The sequence below is a fragment of the Bison bison genome, unplaced genomic scaffold, assembly GCF_000754665.1.
Source record: "Bison bison bison isolate TAMUID 2011002044 unplaced genomic scaffold, Bison_UMD1.0 scf7180017864469, whole genome shotgun sequence".
Lineage (NCBI taxonomy): Eukaryota > Metazoa > Chordata > Mammalia > Artiodactyla > Bovidae > Bison > Bison bison.
The window spans coordinates 7053366-7073701 of NW_011495030.1; the positions used below are offsets into that span (position 1 = coordinate 7053366).

At 36.7% G+C, this 20336-nt stretch overlaps 1 protein-coding gene across 6 annotated transcripts in view; it reads right to left on the reverse strand.

The window, feature by feature from the left end:
- The window catches only part of RFX3 (regulatory factor X, 3 (influences HLA class II expression)), a 333454-nt gene that overhangs the window by 312692 nt on the left and 426 nt on the right, over positions 1 to 20336 (reverse strand). Inside the window, exon 1 of one of the 6 annotated variants that reach the window (XM_010860697.1) lies at positions 19159 to 20330. The exons of the other annotated variants lie outside the window; for them this stretch is intronic. Coding sequence (XP_010858999.1) covers positions 19159 to 19180 — 22 coding nt within the window. The 5' untranslated portion in view covers positions 19181 to 20330. Of the gene's footprint in view, positions 1 to 19158; positions 20331 to 20336 lie in introns of those variants that run through there. 6 annotated transcript variants of the gene reach the window in all.

A 20336-nucleotide genomic window follows, 5' to 3' on the forward strand; every position in this document is an offset into this window, starting at 1 on the left:
ATCCTCCACAGCATTCCTTTGCTTGGCCCATAAAGTAGGTGCCAATATTTACTCAATAAATAACTAAAGATATAAACAATAAAAATGAACTTGTACATCTAAAGTGATTGCAGAAATTGAAGGGAACCCCTTAAGTCTGAAGAGAGGTCAAGATGACTTCATAACTTGTAGCAAATTTACCAAACAAATTCTCAAGAGATGATACAGAATGAACATATATTGGTTAAAAAAAGAGCTGGATGGATTCATGGATGATAGTTTCATAAAAATGAAAACATTCTTCAGGGTAAAGTCTCCATAGTAGACATCAAAGCCTATTGTAACATCTCATAGTGCAACTGTAGTGGAACATCACAAGTGCAACCACACATCTGACTACTGTAATAATCCACTCTGACACCAAGTGAATTAGTCAACCTTGGAACTCAAGCCCTAATTTTGCACTTTGTGGACATCTCAGCAGAACAGTGAAGATAGGCAGCAAAAGGAGAAACTAAAGAGTTTGAGGGTATTCAAAGTAGCTGCCCCCCAAAAAAATTGTCCCCCAGGTCTCTCCCACAGTAAGCAGCATGAGGAATTTCCACAGTCTGCAACAATGAGAAAATGGGAAGAAGGTACTGGATTCTACAAGGCACTCTTCAAATTCTGAAACTAAGAACTACTCTTGTTAGACACAGGAAATTCCAGGCAAGTCTGAAATTTTATGCACACAGACACATACACAAACACACACACACATCAAGGCATATATAGATACTGAGTCAGGTAACAAAATGTCACTTGAAAACATAACAGGAAAAGAGACCTTGATTAGGTCAGCTCAAATCTACTCCCTGATGATGCTAATTTGAACAAATAACAAAAACTTATGAAATCATTTCATTCTACAAAATCAGTTTAAAAAAGCAGGAACTTTAAAAAATCCATCTGGAATACTATAACTGCATTGCTCAAATGGTTACTATAAAATCAGGGCCAGAAAAAATCAGTTCAGTTCCATTGCTCAGTAGTGTCCAACCCTTAGCAACCCTGTGGACCGCAGCACACCAGGCCTCCCTGTCCATCACCAACTGCCAGAGTCTACCCAAACCCATGTCCAGTGAGTCGGTGATGCCATTCAACCATCTCATCCTCTTGTCCCCTTCTCCTCCCATCTTCAATCTTTCCCAGCATCAGGGTCTTTTCCACTGCATCAGTTCTACACATCATGTGGCCAAAATATAGGAGTTTCAACTTCAACATCAGCCCTTCCAATGAACACCCAGGACTGATCTCCTTTAGGATGGACTGGTTGGATCTCCTTACAGTTCAAGGGACTCTCAAGAGTCTTCTCCAACACCACAGTTCAAAAGCATCAATTCTTTGGCGCTCAGCTTTCTTTATAGTCCAACTCTTACATCCATACATGACTACTGGAAAAACCACAGCTTTGACTAGATGGACCTCTGTGGGCAAAGTAACGTCTCTGCTTTATAATGTGCTGTCTAGGTTGGTCATAACTTTTCTTCCAAGGAGCAAGCGTCTTTTAATTTCATGGCTGCAATCACCATCTGCAGTGATTTTGGAGCCCCAAAAAATAAAGTCTGTCACTGTTTCCCCTTCTATTTCCCATGAAGTGACAGGACCATATGCCATGATCTTAGTTTTCTGAAGTTGAGCTTTAAGCCAGCTTTTTCACTCTCCTCTTTCACTTTCATCAAGAGGCTCTTTAGTTCTTCTTCGTTTTCTGCCATAAGGGTGGTGTCATCTATGTATCTTGAGATTATTGATAATTCTCCCAGCAATCTTGATTCCAGCTTGTGCTTCTTCCAGCCCAGCGTTTCTCATGATGTACTCTGCATGTAAGTTAAATAAGCAAGGTGACAATATACAGCCTTGACATACTCTCAAGAGGCCAGTCAGGCAGTCTGGTATTCCCATCTCTTGAAGAAATTTCCAGTTTGTTGGGACCACACAGTCAAAGGTTTTTGCATAGTCAATAAAGCAGATGTTTTTCTGGAATTCTCTTGCTTTTTCTATGATCCAATGGATGTTGGCAACTTGATATCTGGTTCCTCTGCCTTTTCTAAATCCAACTTGAACATGTGGAAGTTCCCAGTTCACATATTGTTGAAGCCTGGCTCGGGGAATTTTAGGAATTACTTTACTAGCATGTGAGATGAGTGCAATTGTGTGGTAGTTTGAGCATTTTTTGGCATTGACTCTCTTTGGGATTGGAATGAAAACGGACCTTTTCCAGTCCTGTGGCCACTGCTGAGTTTTCCAAATTTGCTGGCATATTGAGTGCAGCACTTTCACAGCATCATCTTTCAGGATGTGAAATAGCTCAACAGGAATTCTATCACCTCCACTTGCTTTGTTCGTAGCGATGCTGTCTAAGGCCCACTTGACTTCACATTCCAGGATGTCTGGCTCTAGGTGAGTGATCACACTATCGTGATTATCTGGGTCATGAAGATCTTTTTTGTACAGTTCCTCTGTGTATTCTTGCCACCTCTCTTTAATATTTTCTGCTTCTGTTAGGTCCATACCATTTCTGTCCTTTATTGAGCCCATCTTTGCATGAAATGTTCCCTTGGTATCTCTTTCTTCAAGAGATCTCTAATCTTTCCCATTCTGTTGTTTTCCTCTGTTTCTTTGCACTGATCACTGAAGAAGGCTTTCTTATCTCTCCTTGCTATTTATTCTTTGGAACTCTGCCTTCAAATGGGTATATCTTTCCTTTTCTCCTTTGCTTTCGCTTCCCTTTTCACAGCTATTAGTAAGGCCTCCTCAGACAGCCATTTTGCTTTTTTGCATTTTTTTTTCTTGGGGATGGTCTCGATCCCTGCCTCCTGTACAATGTCAGGAACCTCCATCCACAGTTCTTCAGGCACTCTGTCTATCAGATCTAATTCCCTGAATGTTTTTTATCACTTCTACTGTAAGGGATTTTATTTGGGTCATACCTGAATGGTCTAGTGGTTTTCCCTACTTTCTTCAATTTAAGTCTGAGTTTGGCAAGAAGGAGTTCATGATCTGAGCCACAGTTAGCTCCCGGTCTTATTTTTGCCGACTGTATAGAGCTTCTCCATCTTTGGCTGCAAAGAATATAATCAATCTGATTTCGGTATTGACCATCTGGTGATGTCCATCTGGTGATGTGTAGAGTCTTCTCTCGTGTTGTTGGAAGAGAGTATTTATTATGACCAGTGTGTTTTCTTGGCAAACTCTATTAGCCTTTGACACCAACAAAAAAACTCTGGGCTATATGAGAACATCCAAAGTATCTCCTATTTAGATGGTTCTATTAATTCATATTTAGAAACAGTTTTAATTTAAAAAATTAGCCAGATTATAAATTCATAAGCTATTAAGACCACACACCATGTTTCAGATTCCTCCTCTTTATATCCAACAAATCCAGCAGTCTAATATTTAGTAACTGGTAACTCTGTATTGATGGAGAAGGCAATGGCACCCCACTCCAGTGTTCTTGCCTGGAGAATCCCAGGGACAGGGGAGCCTGGTGGGCTGCCGTCTATGGGGTCGCACAGAGTCAGACACAACTGAAGCGACTTAGCAGCAGCAGCAGCAGCAGCAGCAGCAGCAGCAGCAACTCTGTATTGAAACCTCAATTTAGACTTCCAAGTAATTAACATTTCTTAATCTGAATAATTTGTATTTTCTGTTCCATTTTATGGGCCAGTTGGTATATGCTGGCAAATCAGGACTATAAAGTCTAAAAGTAAATGATTAAGACACCCCCCACGCTCAAAAACAAAACCCCTTTTCTTCAGTTAACACAAAGTCGATTTAATGCACTGCATCCTGATTCTTAATTCTCATTAAATTAAAAAAATAAAACCATAAAGATTAAGAATGAGTAACTTCTAGGCAAAAATGCAAGAGCTAACTAATATTTCATCATACCTTTGTTTATCATAGCTCCTTTTTTATTGAAGGAGAAAAGAAATCCAAGGGGAACAGTTTTACAAGAAACGTTTGTCCACAGGGATTTACCTTGTTAAGAGCAAATGACAAATGGTTTTCCCCCATAGGAAACCTACTCCTGTTTTATATAAATGCATCCTTTAAGATTTGGTGCCACAAATAAAGCTGGTAAGAGCATCAGGGTACTGCTAGAAAGTTCAGGGTTTTTGTCAATTTCTCAGTCTCTCTTAGGTGGATTGTTTCAAATAATCAACAGGGTTAGTGCTCAAATTGTTCATCTTTATCACAAAACCGGATACACCAAAACTAAACCCAAGCCTAACCTCATAGGTTTACTTCCAAATCTAACACACACACACAAACATAGAAAAATAAGACAAAATCTTGGTAATTACTTATTCCTGCCACAGTCTCAAACTATTAATCAGTAAACAATAGATCCTTCCAAAAACTCAGATTAAGAAAATAAGAAGTCATATAACAGCATGACTACATATACTGCTTTTAGTTGCTATGGAATACACGGCAGTCCCTTCATGTTCTCATTTGTTGGTTCTTTGACTTAAGAGTGCTGCAGCACCTTTAAATCCCAGCTAGGCAAGTCTCAACTTGTATAGCCAATATCAGCTGCCAGTAATTTTACTTTCACTCAAGAGAGTGACCTAGAGGAACAAATATTTCAATTTCTATAATTAATAGTTCATTAACTTTTTACAACAATCTTTAGAATGATTAGAATCACCCTTACCTCTTCAAATAAGTAAAGAAGTATATGCCAAGTCTGAAGATAATGTACACTAATACAATTATGACATACATCACTAACACCCAGAAAGGGGAAGTACAAACGATAGAGATTACAAATCTGCTATTTTTCTTTAAAAAAATAAATAAATAAATAAAACAAGCAAATATGATACTTCCCCTTAGAATACAGCCTATTTAAGAGCCTGGAAAACATTTTAAATTGCATTTCTATGTCATTTTTAAATAAAACAATTAAATAATGACCTGTATACCAAAAATTATAGTTGACAATGATAAAAACTGGGCTTCTCTGGTGGCTCAGTGGTGAAGAATCTGCCTGCAATGCAGGTTTGATCTCTGGGTACAGAAGATCCCCTGGAGAAGGGAATGGCAACCCATCCCAGTGTTCTTGCCTGGAAATTCCATGGACAGAGGAGCCTGGTGGGCTCGAGTCCATGGGGTCGCAAAAGACACAACTTAGCAACTAAATGACAATAACATGATAAATTAAGATATATATTCAAAATTTTAATACAGAATTATAAAACTTTACTTTTTCTAAGAAAAATATGGAGCTCAGACTTGTAGACAAAATAAGCAAGTACTGTGAATATTTAAGGCAGCACATTTGAGTTGCCAGCCTTTAATGAAATTTAAGTATACAGCGTAAGAAGTATACAGCATGAGAACACTGGTCAAGGAGTGAGGAGTCTGGAGCTCAAGAGCCCCAGCTCTGATTTGTTATACTTCCAAGTCACTTAGCCTCCATTTTCTTTCAAATAAATAGGGAATGGAGGGTTGAACGAGATAACCTCCAGTCTGTTCCACCTTAAAAATTTTGTTTCTAAAATAAAACATCCTAATTACGTCTCTCCTGGAATCTATTTATACCACCTGGAAGCATGTGTAAATCTAGCAACAGATCTTTTCACCTCTTTAATCTCTACTCTAGCATCCTGGCTACCCCTTTTGTTTAGCTGTGCTGACCAGACATAGTGAAGAGGCAGAAGAATATAGAGTAGTTAGGCAGAAACAGGGAGAAAGGCTGAAGCTGGGTCCCTGAGAAAGGAAAACATTCTTTCTAGGCGATCTGAAGCTCCAGCTTCAGACTCAAAAGCTTAGCTGTTATGCAGACAGGTTCAGGTTCTAAAACAGAAGTCAATTATTTGACATAGCTTTCCTTCTCATGGTGTTCTCCCAAATCAGAACATTGTTTGCTACTGGGGAGTTACTCCAATAGAGAATAAGTAGAGCAACATGATTTTCTCACGTTAAGAACTGCTTAGTTTCTAAATTACATTAAAATATAAAGATAGTTGGTTCTCTTCCCTTATCAACATACAAAATGACATTAATCATTATTTGTTACACATATTATTCTGCTCATTACAGCATAATTTTCAACATGAATAATGGATTTGGCAAGGGGGAATAGACTCCAGCATTGGAAATAAGCTTCTTTTATACCGCCTGACTTCAGTCACGGGCTTCCCTAGTGGCTCACTGGTAAAGAATTCACCTGCAAAAAGCAGGAGATGCAAGTTCGATCCCTCAGTTGTGAAGACCCCCTGGAGAAGGAAATGGCAACCCACTCCAGAATTCTTGCCTGGGAAATCCCATGGAGAGGGGCCTGGTGGGCTACAGTCCATGTGGTCACAAAGAGTCGGACACGACTCAGCGACTCAACAACAAAACTTCAGTGAAATAATAAAACTAAGGGACTCTCCTCATTCTCTGAAGACAATAAAAAAACACTAAATTGCTTTGAATGATGTCATAAGTTTTCAGTACAGTAACTCTTACCAATGGATGTCTCTTCCTTTATGTTCTATTATATCCAAGTAACTGAATGCTGCTGCTGCTGCTGCTAAGTCGCTTCAGTCGTGTCTGACTCTATGCGACCCCAGAGACGGCAGCCCACCAGGCTCCCCCGTCCCTGGGATTCTCCAGGCAAGGACACTGGAGTGGGCTGCCATTTCCTTCTCCAATGCATGAAAGTGAAAAGGCAAAGTGAAGTCGCTCAGTCGTGTCCGACTCCTAGCGACCCCATGGACTGCAGCCTACCAGGCTCCTCTGTCCATGGGGTTTTCCAGGCAAGAGTACTGGAGTGGGGTGCCATTGCCTTCTCCAAGCAACTGAATAGCTAACTCTAAAGGGAATATTCCAGAAGATAAATGGTCTCTTCCCTGTCACCTTACAAAATGGCTCTTAACAGTTCATCCAAATCTACCCAAAAACAAGTTAAAAGAATGATGTACAAAACAGTAATCCCTTTCACCTCTAGCAGGTGTATATAAAGACAGTTGTTTTCCTGTGCCCTGTGAACAAGGGCTGCAGCTGTGCACTTATTCCCTTTAGTAATGACAGGTAGATTCCAAGTAGAAGAGGCTGCAATTAATAAACAAAGGACTTGACCAACAAATGAGAAGAAACTTCCTAATGTACAAATGCTTTGCTGAGAAGAAACAACACGAAGATCAATCACTCTTAAATATTTTGTCTTAAATTAATGAAAGCATGGTTTCCATGGTTTCAAGGCTACACTGAATCTGTTCTTAACATTTGACTTAAACTTCTTCAGAGCAATGTTAAACAAAGTGTGATTCAAGTTCATTTCAATCAACAAATTATTTCATATTATACAGCTTTAAAAACAACGGAACGTAGTAATAGGTCTGAGAGACAGACCCATAAGGGTTCACTATACTATTCTATATGCTCCACTATTAGTTTTTAAAATTTCAAAATAAGGAAGTTATAAGAATATATACATTTATGGTACACAGTTTTTCACTATACACTGGCTTCCCAAACGTTAACTACTTTGGATATCATATACACTAATCAGATACTCTAATGGAATATATTAATTTTTTATACTAACATTTAACTTTGTAACAATAAAAGAATTACAAGAAAACTCTGATGTAATTTCTCAGTTTAATTCTTTTTCTATATACAACATTAATAGTAAAGTCCCATACAATAACAGTCAAAGGTCTCAGACATTATTGTAAATATTTCAGACAAAAAAACAAATGTGGTGCCCATAAGAAACTTAAGTATAATTTGTTTCTCAGCTTCCTCTATTTGTTAAAATCATAGTAAGGCCAAGAAGTGATTATTCATCTAACAAATTATTACACCATTCGTATTTTGATTTATCCATCTCACCTTATTTTTAACCTTTATTTCAAGGTTTCATCTAACTGCATTTTCAATGTCTCCTCCGATCCTTTGTTTTAAATCCCTCCTGATGTCTAAATATCATCTCGATAATTTCTGCCTTCTAAAATTTCAGATCTTAAAAAATATGTCCACCTAGCCAAGAATATCTAATTTTGTATCAAATACCTAATTTTTCACTTTTCTTTTAAAACATTCCTTAAAACCCAATAGAAAGCCAAGCCATTTCAGGATTCCTAAATTAACCAAAACAGTACTGGCACTAAATACACATTGATATAAATCCTTAATTTCTCATTCAAAAATAAAGCTAAAGAACAAAGATATAAAACTACAAGCTTATAGACTAACATATCAAAGTGTTCTTATGTCTCTGCTACAATATTTTAGAATAAAATATTATAAATAATGGTATTAATGATAGCAGTAATATTACTAAATATGCTTAATCTGGCCAAGTGAATTTCCTATGTGGCCCCTAACATCACCCTTCTTTTTCTCTATACTGTACTAGTCGTTATTCCTGTCTAATTTTTCCAAGTATATGATTGGAAATTACCAAACTACCCTCATCTTATCCCATTCCTTCAGATTAAGGTGTTGTTCTAGGCATGCCTGCTGCTGCTGCTAAGTCACTTCAGTCGTGTCTGACTCTGTGCAACCCCATAGATGGCAGCCCACCAAGCTCCTCCGTCCCTGGGATTCTCTAGGCAAGAAGACTGCAGTGGGTTGCTAGGCATGCCTAGTCATCAATTATCATTCTTTCTAAGATTTATAAACCAAAACTTATGCTGGAGCTTCCGAAGCTCATGGACAATGCATCACACAAGGCTGTGGTAGGATTTGGGAAATTCCAGACAGCCATGTAAATTAACAAAAACACAATATCACAGGTTCATATTATCCAAAAAAGATGTCTTCACTTTAAAGTTTATCAAGGACAGCACGAAGGAAGGTTGAGTGACATGTCAGGATCAATATAATGACCTCCTCCGACAAATGTCTCTGATCATCTCCATTCCACAGTCACTGGCATTTCTATCAAGACCAGTAAGTACTCAAGTAAATCTAATCCAATCAAAAAATATTAAAATACATCACCTCCCAACTTCAAAGATAAAATCCCACCTGACTTCCAAACCATCTACCTCTCAAACCTTTGCTGAAATATAAATCCACATCTATTATACAGTTCTACTCATTAAACATTATTTAAAAGGTTGTAAATTTCAAACGAGGCAGCAACACATTATCTTAACCTACTATAATCAGAGTTACAATTTTTGCCTTTAACAATTCAATTCAATTTCAGCATTCATGGCCTTTGTTAAGTTAAGGTAGCCTTTAAATATCACTGTATAATGTGAGGCACTATTAAAAATTGTTCCCCAATTCACAGAAAGGTCATTCAAAGAACTTAAGCCACAAAGTCCCCTAATTTTCTCTGCTTCAAGAAAATAACACTAATATTGTTCCAAGATACGCAAAATACAAAAATCAGTGGGCAAAAAGTGTTGACCAAAGTTCTGAAGTACCAATTAAAATGATTTTCCAAAGGTCTACACACAAACATATACACATACACAAAACACTACATATAAGCTAAAATCCAGTTTTCTTAATGAAAGTACACCCTAGAAATATGACTTGTTAAACAAAATATCATGTTTTAAAATGTCCTTTAAAAGCATATAATGTGATCATGTTACATGATCAAAACAAATAATCTCACTTTATCTGGTGTCTGTGTATTAATATTTCATGTTGGGTTTTCATCACAGCACGTCAAATATGCATATTGTATATTTAAGATGTAAAAGTGATTTTAAGATCACTAATATACTATCTTTTCATGTGTTTTTTTAATGACTCTTATGCTGACACTTCATTAAAACTCATCTCCAAGATTGTTATCAGATATAATCAGATGTCAATCAGTGAAAGCCTGATGTGACAGACTACAGTCTTTGGTTCTTTTAAAATGTAAGCCTCAGCAGGAATAAAGGAATAATCTAGATTTTATTGCAAAAAATATATATCCACAAAACAATCTATCAAAGAAAAATATAGAGAGGTGAATTTAAGGAATCATTTCTGTTATCTAGTACAGAAACTACATTTCTCACTATTTACTCCTACCTTTCTAAATCTGTGCAGGGCTAAATCACAATTTAGACTCTTTTTAAAAGATAAAGATATTACTGCATACCAATATACAAAGGGTGTTGTATATACAACATACATATACAGATACAGTCAAGTTTTAGGAGAAAAGGAATCAGACAAATATGAAATAATAAAATGCCTATCGTCCAAAAGTGTACATACCCTGATTAATACAACACAGGAAAGGAAACAGATCTGTAAGAAATACTGTGTCACCTAAGTCATTTGTTCCGCACCCCACCCCACATGCCCTGCAATCCCCACTCTAATCTTTATTTCCACCAAAACTTTACAGTCCAGAAAACCAACTGGATAGAGTATGCAAAGCACTAATATTCAATCATGGAAACAGGATATAATTTCTACATGTATCTCTTTCTTCCTGCCCCGCTCCAGCAGCCTCCCTCACCACCCCCACAACTAAAGCATTGAAGAAACAAATTTAACTGAGAAGCAAAGGGTTTCTAATTGCATGTTAACATAAACTATGCTGACTGAGACTGAGAGGGCCAGATGCATTTTTAAGGATGATAGTTTTATACTGAAATGTTTGAAGCCATCAAACATTCAGATCTGTAATTCAGAAACTTGAATACATTTCTATTAATCAATAAAAAATAGCATTCAAATATTAAAAGTAATGATTAAAATCTGTTAATCTTTCATATACCCCTTATTAAACTAGTAAGAGAGGTAAGGTGAGATAGAACAGAACGTCAGACTTATATTAATGAACTCATGAAAAAGCCTCTAAAATCTTGTAAGTGCACTTGCCAAATAAAGTACTGAGTGAAGTAAGTCAGACAAAGACAAATATCATATTTGGTATCTAAAAAATAGTATAAATGAATTTATTTACAAAGCAGAAACAGAGTCACTGATGTAGAAAACAAATCTTATGGTTTCCAAGTGGGAAAGGGGAAGGAAGGGATTAAACTGGGAGACTGGGGCTGACATATACACACTACTATATATAAAACAGATAACTAGTAAGAACCTACCCTATGGCACAGGGAACTCTACTCAATACCCTGTAATGACCTCTACGGAAAAAGAATCTAAAAAAGAGTGGATATATATGTGTGTATAACTGATTCATCTTGCTATACACTTGAAACTAACACAACATTTTAAGTCAAGTATATTCCAATAAAGATTTTTTTAAGTTATGAAATGCATACTTCTTGACCAAAAGACATAATTTCTCTGCCAAAAAACCTGAATTTAAAAAATGCATATCCAAGTATAAACAATATTCAGAAAGCAAAAAGCAACAATGATTGCCAATGCATCCCACAGCATGGCCCCAAAAGCAGTCAAGAAGCCCAAGAACTCACTCAGTCTCCTTGACAGGATTTTAGCTCTTCTCAAAAGTAGCCGAATAGTATGAAGGGAAGAAAAAAAGTCAAGGCTTTAGTAACTGGGGAAGAAATATTGAAAAATGAGACCAACAGAAACTAAATTAATTTTTACTACTTCTAATGAGAGTGAACAAAGCTCACAGAGAGAACTTATCTTCCATGCCCTCACTTTCCCTGTCAATTTGCCTATCCACAGAGTTGGGAAATCATGTCCTGTTTTAACTACCTCATTGGTGAGCAACAGGCAGGAGCCCCAACTGTCAGACACTTGTCTGGCACAGAGACATAAAGGAGCTGGCGCAGCAGGAGCTCAAGCTGCAAGACTCAGCTTATTCCTATGTGGGTGAGGAAATCAGGGCACCTGGCCACAGCTTCCCTCAGGGCCCACTGAAATAGTGGAAGCTTCTGAGGCTGTGCCATAGACATGGCCATTATGCTAGACCCAGACTCTGGGTTTTCTTTGTTGTTATCAGAAGAAACAACACGCAAGCAAAATGCCATCAGTAAAGGCAACACTGATTCCAGGCTCCATGTTATTGGCATGTTTCCCTTTTCCCCACGCCAATCTCACCAGGGAATCATAGACGATTAGTGCTGGAAAGGGCTTTAGAGATCACACAGCCCTACTGTTTCAGTTTACAAATGGAGAAACTGAGACCTAGGGGGGTTAAGTGACTAGCCTAAGGTTTTTCACTTAGTGGCAGACTGCATATCAGCACAGAAGCTTTTTTCCCTCCTCTTTACTGTTCTTTGGCTGGTGCTTGAAGACCTTTATTTCTCAGCCTAGTTCCCCTATCTTCTCCTTGCATATCACCTGTCAGTGTATTTGTCTCCTCTCCAACCAATGTATTTTCATTTTCAGGTAAGCTGCCTCACTCTTAGCTCCTATTATCCCTTGACCATTTTTGCCTAAACAGGAAGACCTCTCTTAATCTCAACCAAGTACTGTGAAGTCAAGGCAAGCAATACTGACTGGGTATTACAGCTTCTGGCCGACTTCCCTGGTGGCTCAGCAGTAAAGAATCCACCTGCAATGTAGGAGATACAGGTTCGATCTCTGGGTCGGAAAGATCCCTTGGAGAAGGAAATAGCAACCCACTCCAGTATTCTTGCCTGGGAAATTCCATGGACACAGGAGCCTGGCAGGCGACAGTCCATGAGGTCACAAAAGAGACAAGATTTAATGACTAAACAACAACAAATTACAGCTTCTAATGAAAGCAGAGAAAAAAGAATCCAGGAGTTAAAAGTCAGCAATGGGCAGGCACATGTGACTATGCAAACAAGGTATTCTGGGACTAGAGCAAGAGTCAACCAGAAGTGCTTAGCCAGAGGCCAGTACATAGCCGGGACTAGGAAGAGAAACTTGTGGAGCATAATTACGCTCAGGCTACATCATTAGTGGAACAAGGATATGAATTTGTTCAAGAGGACAAAGTTTACAAAGATAACAGATGAATGAAACTGGTAAGAATGATATATAATCTTACCATCTAAGTCACATTTCCAACCTTTTTCCAAAAGCTCCCTTGAAAATGTATGTTAGATTCATTGGCGAAAGGAAGCAGAGATGGCTGAGCCGAGAGTCTGCCTACTTTATAAGTCGGGACCAATTATCTATAAAAATAATGTAAAGGAGTCATATAATTAATTAAACACTGAACAGAAGCGGAAGGATGGGAGTAGGTAAGATGAGGGTGATGGGCAAAAAGCCTGTACAGTATACAATGCTTCAGCAAAAATGATGACACACAGTATCAGGTAAATTTTCAACTGTAATGGATAAATTATATTTCCACTTTGAGAAAGATTGGGGCTATTTAGATCACTCTAAAATGAGAAAAACATTTCATTCTTAGTCAAAGTGCTTAGAAAAATAGAAACATAGCAAGCTTACTGAACAGTAACTTTAGATATAGCAGTCAACTAAAATGATTCTTTCAACATCTTTAATGCCCTAACAAAGGAAACCAAAGGTGTTATTTTTCCTCTATAATTTCATATTACATGTTTTACAAAATAACATTCTTGAGGTTACTTTATACCCCAAGATTTGGGTTGGCAAACTCTTCTAAAATTACTTATTGCTACAGGTATATAAATGGTGACCTCACACACTTTTCTACTGTTGTTACAATAACAATTCTAAGCAGTGCATTATAATTGGGAATAACCCCTTGGTGAACTCATCTTTATACAACTATTGTCATCATTATATATTAATGACTCCATTTTATATAAGTAGGGCTCAAAATGTTTTCAAATGAATTCATGTGTAATAGATGTGAAAGGGAAAATATAAATTGGACAATGGGAAGTGTAAGAGTTTATGAAGTGTTACACCATTAATTCTCAGTCTGAGATCCCTAGACCAGAAAAGGTATCCAACATAAAAAGAATCCATTATAATAAGGCTGTAGATAACTAAAACAGAACTTTGGGCTAGCACCCTGTTGTGTGTGCTCAATCACTCACTCGGGTCTGACTCTTTGCAACCCCATGGACTTTAGCCCACAGGCTCCTCTGTCCATGGGATTTTACAGGCAAGAATACTGGGGTGGGTTGCCATTTCCTCATTCAAGGGGTATCCCCAACCCAGGGATCAAACCTGGGTCTCCAGCATCTCCTGCACTGGCAGGATGATTCATTACCACTGCACCAGCTGGGAAGCCCCAGCATCCTATTAATTCAGTGTAAAAACAAGACTGGTCATTAAATGGTGATCCAAGCCTACAGTTGATAGCTTCGGTCTCTTTGATTTATTTTTAAAAGGAGGGAAAGGGAATAATCATTTAATATGTAGGTCAGTGAGCAAAATCTTTCACAACTTATGACCCAATAGCATATTCAAAGAAATTTTAGACTGGGTATTTTCTCAGTATTCCATAAGAGCCAACATGTATTGAACATGTGTGTGCATGGGTGCCTGCATGTTCAGTTCCCAAATCGTGTCCAACTCTTTGCAACCCCATGGACTGTAGCCCAACAGGATTCTCTGTCCATGAGATTTCTCAGGCAAGAATACTGGAGTGGGTTGCCACTTCCTCCTTCAGAGGATCCTCCTGACCCAGGGATCGAACCCACATCTCCTATGTCTCCTACACTGGCAGACAGATTCTTTACCACTGAGCCCCTGGGCATATATTCTGTGTCAAGTACTGAACAAAGCACATTACATAAATTAGCTCCTTTACTCTTCACAAAACTCTGTAAGGCAGGCTAAGACATCCATTTTTGAGATGAGAAAACTGAGGCCAAACGAAGGGAAATAACCTGTCCAAGGTTCCACAGCTGATAAAATTATCTGAAATCTGCATCCAAAGCCTTGTGTTTTTAACCAATATATTTACCCTCAATCTATTTTAAAAACAAAACATACACCTATTTGATACTCTAAATACACTCCAACTTTTTAACTGATTTTTCATGAAATATGTCTTATAGTTTGATATGAAATATAAAACATCAAATATAAAGGTTTTGAAACAATGTCATAATACTTTAAATTCTTAGCAGCAAAAGTTGGTTATGCCAATTTAATAATTTATTCATTAACCAATTCTGTTAATGAATTAGTAGGACCATATTTTTGAGGAGAAATGCCTAATCTATTTTAACAAGACTAATACTTTAAAAATTGTTATTCTCTATTGATGTTTTGGAGTCTCGGCGGCGTTTCAACACATGAAATACTATGTCTTATAAAGCCACTTCTAAAAAAAAAATCACATTTTGCTGATTGTACTTAAATGTGGAACTACAGTACACATAAATCCATCATCTGGAGAAAAGCTGATTTGATATAACTGTGCCTTTCTAAGCTTACTTGAGGAAAACACTGACTACTACCGCTTCAGTATTTACCTTAAACGCACATGCACTACGGAAGAAGTAAAGTCAATGATGCAAGAACCCCAAAGACTGAATTCAAGTGTTCTTCTAAAAAACCTTGCTGAACAAATACTCAGAAACATAAAGTAATATATGGTCACTTCCAGTTTAGAAGTATAAGGCACAGAGTAAAGCAGAGAATCTAAAACTTTTCAGATAATAAAGCCAAGTTAAATATTCAAACCAGACTCTTCTAACAGCATGAAGTAGGGACCAAATTCTCCAGACAGTTTCTATTATTATTGCTGTTGAGTTAATTAGCCTGATAACTATTATTACAATTTATACTTTTGAAATGGCTTTTTTTAGATTATACCATAAAAAGCATACCACTAATTATGCCATATATAAATGTTATAAGGATATACAATATATTGATAGGTGCAACAAGAACCAATTTACAGAGTACAAAGCCACACGGCCAAAATAGTATGATTCTCAAGTTAGCTAATTTTTTTTAGATACAAATTAAAATACTTTAATAAAAATATAAATGTATGTGCGTATAGGACAAATGCTGACATTCAGATGATACCAAAGATATCAATCTTGATATTGTTTTATACTGTGCTAATATATATTAGTTCAGAGAGACAGGCTTTGATATAAAACTGCCAATTAAGACAGTATATTAAATTTAAACTCCAAAGAAATAAGGCTATTATATGCTTGAATGCATATGTAATTAAATTTTTTCTTTAAATAAAAGTTCTAATCAGATCACATTCTTTGTGATAATAATCTCTTGTTGCAAACAGCATAGCACCCTCTGGTGCATCTGTTGTAAGATGTATAAAATTTCCACCAAAAAAGGATAGAATTCAAGTAAATATGAACCTTAAAAATCAATAAATTGATACTCTTATTTATTTCAGTACATATTTTTAAACATTAATGCTTAAGAACAATTTTCACTTAAAAAGAGCACTAAAATCTTTATAGTAATAATCAAAGTAGGTCAGGAAAATGTTTTCACTTGATAATATTTAAAGTAACCAACAAAACAACACCAGTTCTCAACACTTAATATTTAAATTAAAATAATGATGCTAAAAAAAATTCAAGTATGGGACAGCAAAAGTTAACTTGTTACCTAATTTCATGTTCCCTAATTTCACTTTATTCAAATCTGCCTTTTTGCTTCAGATAAACTGACTGTGTAAAGTGCTCCTGAGTACTTTTTCTGGATTCAAATGGAATTTATCACTGTTTAAAGAATTTGAAGTGTTTTCTGAAAGGACCTGCAGCTTACACAGCTCAAAAACAGAATGATATTAAAAAAAAAAAGGTTATGTTAATTAAATTAGGAATCTCAATTTGAATAGTTCAAAACCTTTACTTTAAAAAGAAAAACAACTCTTCCTAGGAAAATAATTAACTCCAAAAGTATATTTTACTAAGAACAAAAGCAAAAGATGCCACCTGCTTTAGACAGCTCGTCTGTGAACCACTGGAAGTCCCAACACAATGCACTAGAAACGAAAGTGACACCTGTTTAAAACAGCCATCTGTCCCTAACAAAGCTAGATTTAGTTAAATCCATTTAATCTTAGATTTCCAAAATATGGGAACACTATGCACCTGTGAACAGAGAGGAATTTAAAATCTGTTTTTCAACAGCCACTGGGACTCTATACCAAAGAGTTAAAGACAAATATTTCCATTAGGGAAACTAAGTTGTTTATTTTTAAAAGTAACTAGATACAGAGGACTTTTAGCCTAATGCTCAGCATAAAAACAAAGCAAGCAAGCAAAAAAAAACCTAGCAGATTTTTCATAATGTAAAAGTTTATGTCTTTGAAGACTTTGTAATTTGAAAAGTTTCTTTGTTTGGTATTCTTATTTCTTGTAACATACTCACTAGAGACACACAAAAAAACACAAAGTAACATTCTTACTTCATGGTTCAGAAAAGTTTTTTTAAAACTCTTCCTACATATTGATACTCTATCTTCTCTTTTAAATACACACACATATATACACATACTTACTAAAAACTCTGAGATGTAAAATCAAACTCCACCCACTGATTTCTTCAGTTGACAGTGTATAGAGTACATAAAAAATCAACCTTCTGAAGAACAATGAAACATGTTATCAAATTGTAACATGTATTGTTTAAATAAAAGATTAAATCTTTGATTCAAAATTCATGTTTTAATTCCTAATTTTTAATAGCAATACCTTTTTACCATTAAATGCTTCTATAAAAAATATTGCTTAGGGTTAACATATATTAAATTCATAAACTGTAAGTTTTTTGCATATCCTAAACTTATTAACTATAAACCTTTTGAGTATAAGAGTATTTGAATACTGGAGGAATAATATACTACTTTTTTAATTAGCATAATCATCCCATATAATGAAAACATTGTGGAATGATGCATTTGAGAAGTGCATTTTAGTTTACTGTTATACATTTAAATGCACTACAGAAATATGCCTATACCATTTAATGCAATAGGCACAATAACATAAAAAGGCTGAGACAGACATTATGACATACAATGAATCACAAATATTCAGCTATTCAAAATAAGTTACAAGTAACTCCTATTTAATAATTTTAGTTTTAAAGTTTGGACACTTCAGGTGTTTTTTTAGTCTAATACAAACACAAATATCAACACATAATATAGTCTCTCCTAGGAAAAATATCACAGAAAAAAAAAATTTAAGTGTTACCAAGTATTTATCGGTATGTTAAATTTAAAAATTTATCCTTTGTTAGTATTTCTATTATTTACTTGATCCATATGAATAATGTTGACACACCTGCGTCCAAGGCATCTCTACAGCAACTTTTCTATCACATATGTGCTTTTAGTAACAGATAAGTAATAGAATTCAAATTAACTTCTGCTCTCAAAACACCTTGTGAATGAAAATCTAACTTAGAGAAAACCTGAGAAAAAAAAAAAAAAAAAACCTGAGATAGTTGTAATGAGTGAAATGCCTCAAAAAAGTTCTTGGACACTGCCCATAAAAACATTAAACTATAAAATTATAGCATATAATCTACTCGACTGAAAATGTATTATGTAAATGGCATAAAGTCTGAAACTGTCTCAAGACAGAAAAACTCCTATTAACTTCAAAGTTTATAAGGACCCAGGAACTTCACCAGCCAAAAGTGTTCAGGCATTTGACACTCACCTGAACAGAAAAAAAATACAGGTTAGTATTAGAGATTTGCATGAAACCTAGGTTGGGGAGGGGGCGACAAATATAAAGAAATTTTAGTGCTCTGAGAAAGTCTTCGTTCAGAACCAACATCATCTTCATTTAAAATACCAACCACAAGGAATTTAATTTTAAAAAGGAAAAGTTTTTAAACTCTAACTCTTATTTTACAAAGTATTAGCCTTAAATTGCATTACAATTACCCAACTTGCTCACTGACAATCTCAAGAATAATTAATACTGTCACATTATCCACAGTCTGTTCTGTCAGGTAAATCAATATATGGTTTGCTGTTAGAAAAAAAAGACTAAGTAAGTATTTAAAATTTTCAATTTGGAAACTTCAATATGTGCAAATAAAATAGTACATTACATTTGCTTGAGCACACACTATCAAACTCTTTACTCATGATCTATTAATTAAATGTTGCGCTGAAAAATGAACAAATTTACAGGATCTCTAAAACTGGGCTACCTGTATCTAAGAGCCTATAACTTGAGGACTGACAAATATTCAAATGTACAGAGAAAAATAGAATTTTGAAGGAAAGACCTAAAAAGAAAAGTTCTCTCTCTTCAGCAGGCTTAAGTCACTGTCCAAAGAAAACCAAAAACTAATATTAAAAAGACTGTTAAGTACACACATGCCTAGATCTTAACAGCCACAAAGAAAGTGAAATATACACACGTTTCAAGTTGAGTAGCTTCATACATTCTTTATGAACAACTTGACTTCAATTTCAACTCTCAAAGGAAAACGAACAGAGAAGATGAAGAAAGAAAAAAAAAACTCTTCAGAAGTACCATAAGTGTCACAAATAACACTGTAAACAGTTCTCACAAAGCTTCCTTCTGTCCTTTCCCTGTTTGTAACACACAAAGTCTCATAACCACAATGAAAATTGTTAACACTCCACTGTGGGGAAGGAGGTTCATCAAAGTGAAATGGAACCTCACTAGTACCCCTCCCATCTCCACATGAAGGATAAAGCACTGTCAATAACTACTAACCAAGTACCACAGATGCCCTGCATCCGGTTTAAATCTCACACTCACACACAAACACACCAAGAGAGACATAGAGAGGAGAGAGACTTAAAAAAAAAAAAAAAAGATCTTCTTCCCAGTGCAGCAAAGAACCCAGCCAAGAAGTCCCTGGTTCCAGTGTGTGTGCAAGGGGTGTGGGGGTAAAAGAAAGGGGGGAGGGAAGAGTGCTGAAAGGATATTAAGACTGTTTGCAGCACAAAGAAAACACAGTTTTAAAAGAAAAAAGAAAACCATGCAGCTAATGATGATGGTAAAAGAGCAGCTCATTTAGCACAAGGCAAAGAGGGGCAAAAATGAAGGGTATAGGCGGTGAGAAAAGTTCACCGTTGTATAAGGATAAAAACAACAAAACCCGTAACAAGGCCCCACAAGTGAACAACAACAACAAAACACCACCTCTTGGGTCCCCCCTTGCACACTGTTGTCTATTTCGGTTTTAAAAGAAGCAGGGACCATGCAGCTTTGAAAAACAAGAAAATTAAAGAAAGAAAAGGGGAAAAAAATCCTCTCTTCACCTGGCCCTCCTCCTCAGCCCCAGACCTAGGGGAGAGCTCCACCGTCCGCAGCGCAGAACTGTGGCTCCCTCTCCCACTCCGCTCGCAGCCCCCCGAGCTCCCGCTCCATCCCTGAAGCGCGGCCGCGGAGGGACAGGGCCGGCGGGCGGGCGGCGCGGCGCCCACACCCCCGACCCAGCCGCGGCGCGCACGGTCCATTGTAAACAAGCCCGGGGGACTAGCCCCTCGGCAGCGGCGCCGCAGCTGCAGCCCCGGTGTCAGAAGTGAGACCCCCGCACAGCCACACTCGGCTCGCACACACCTG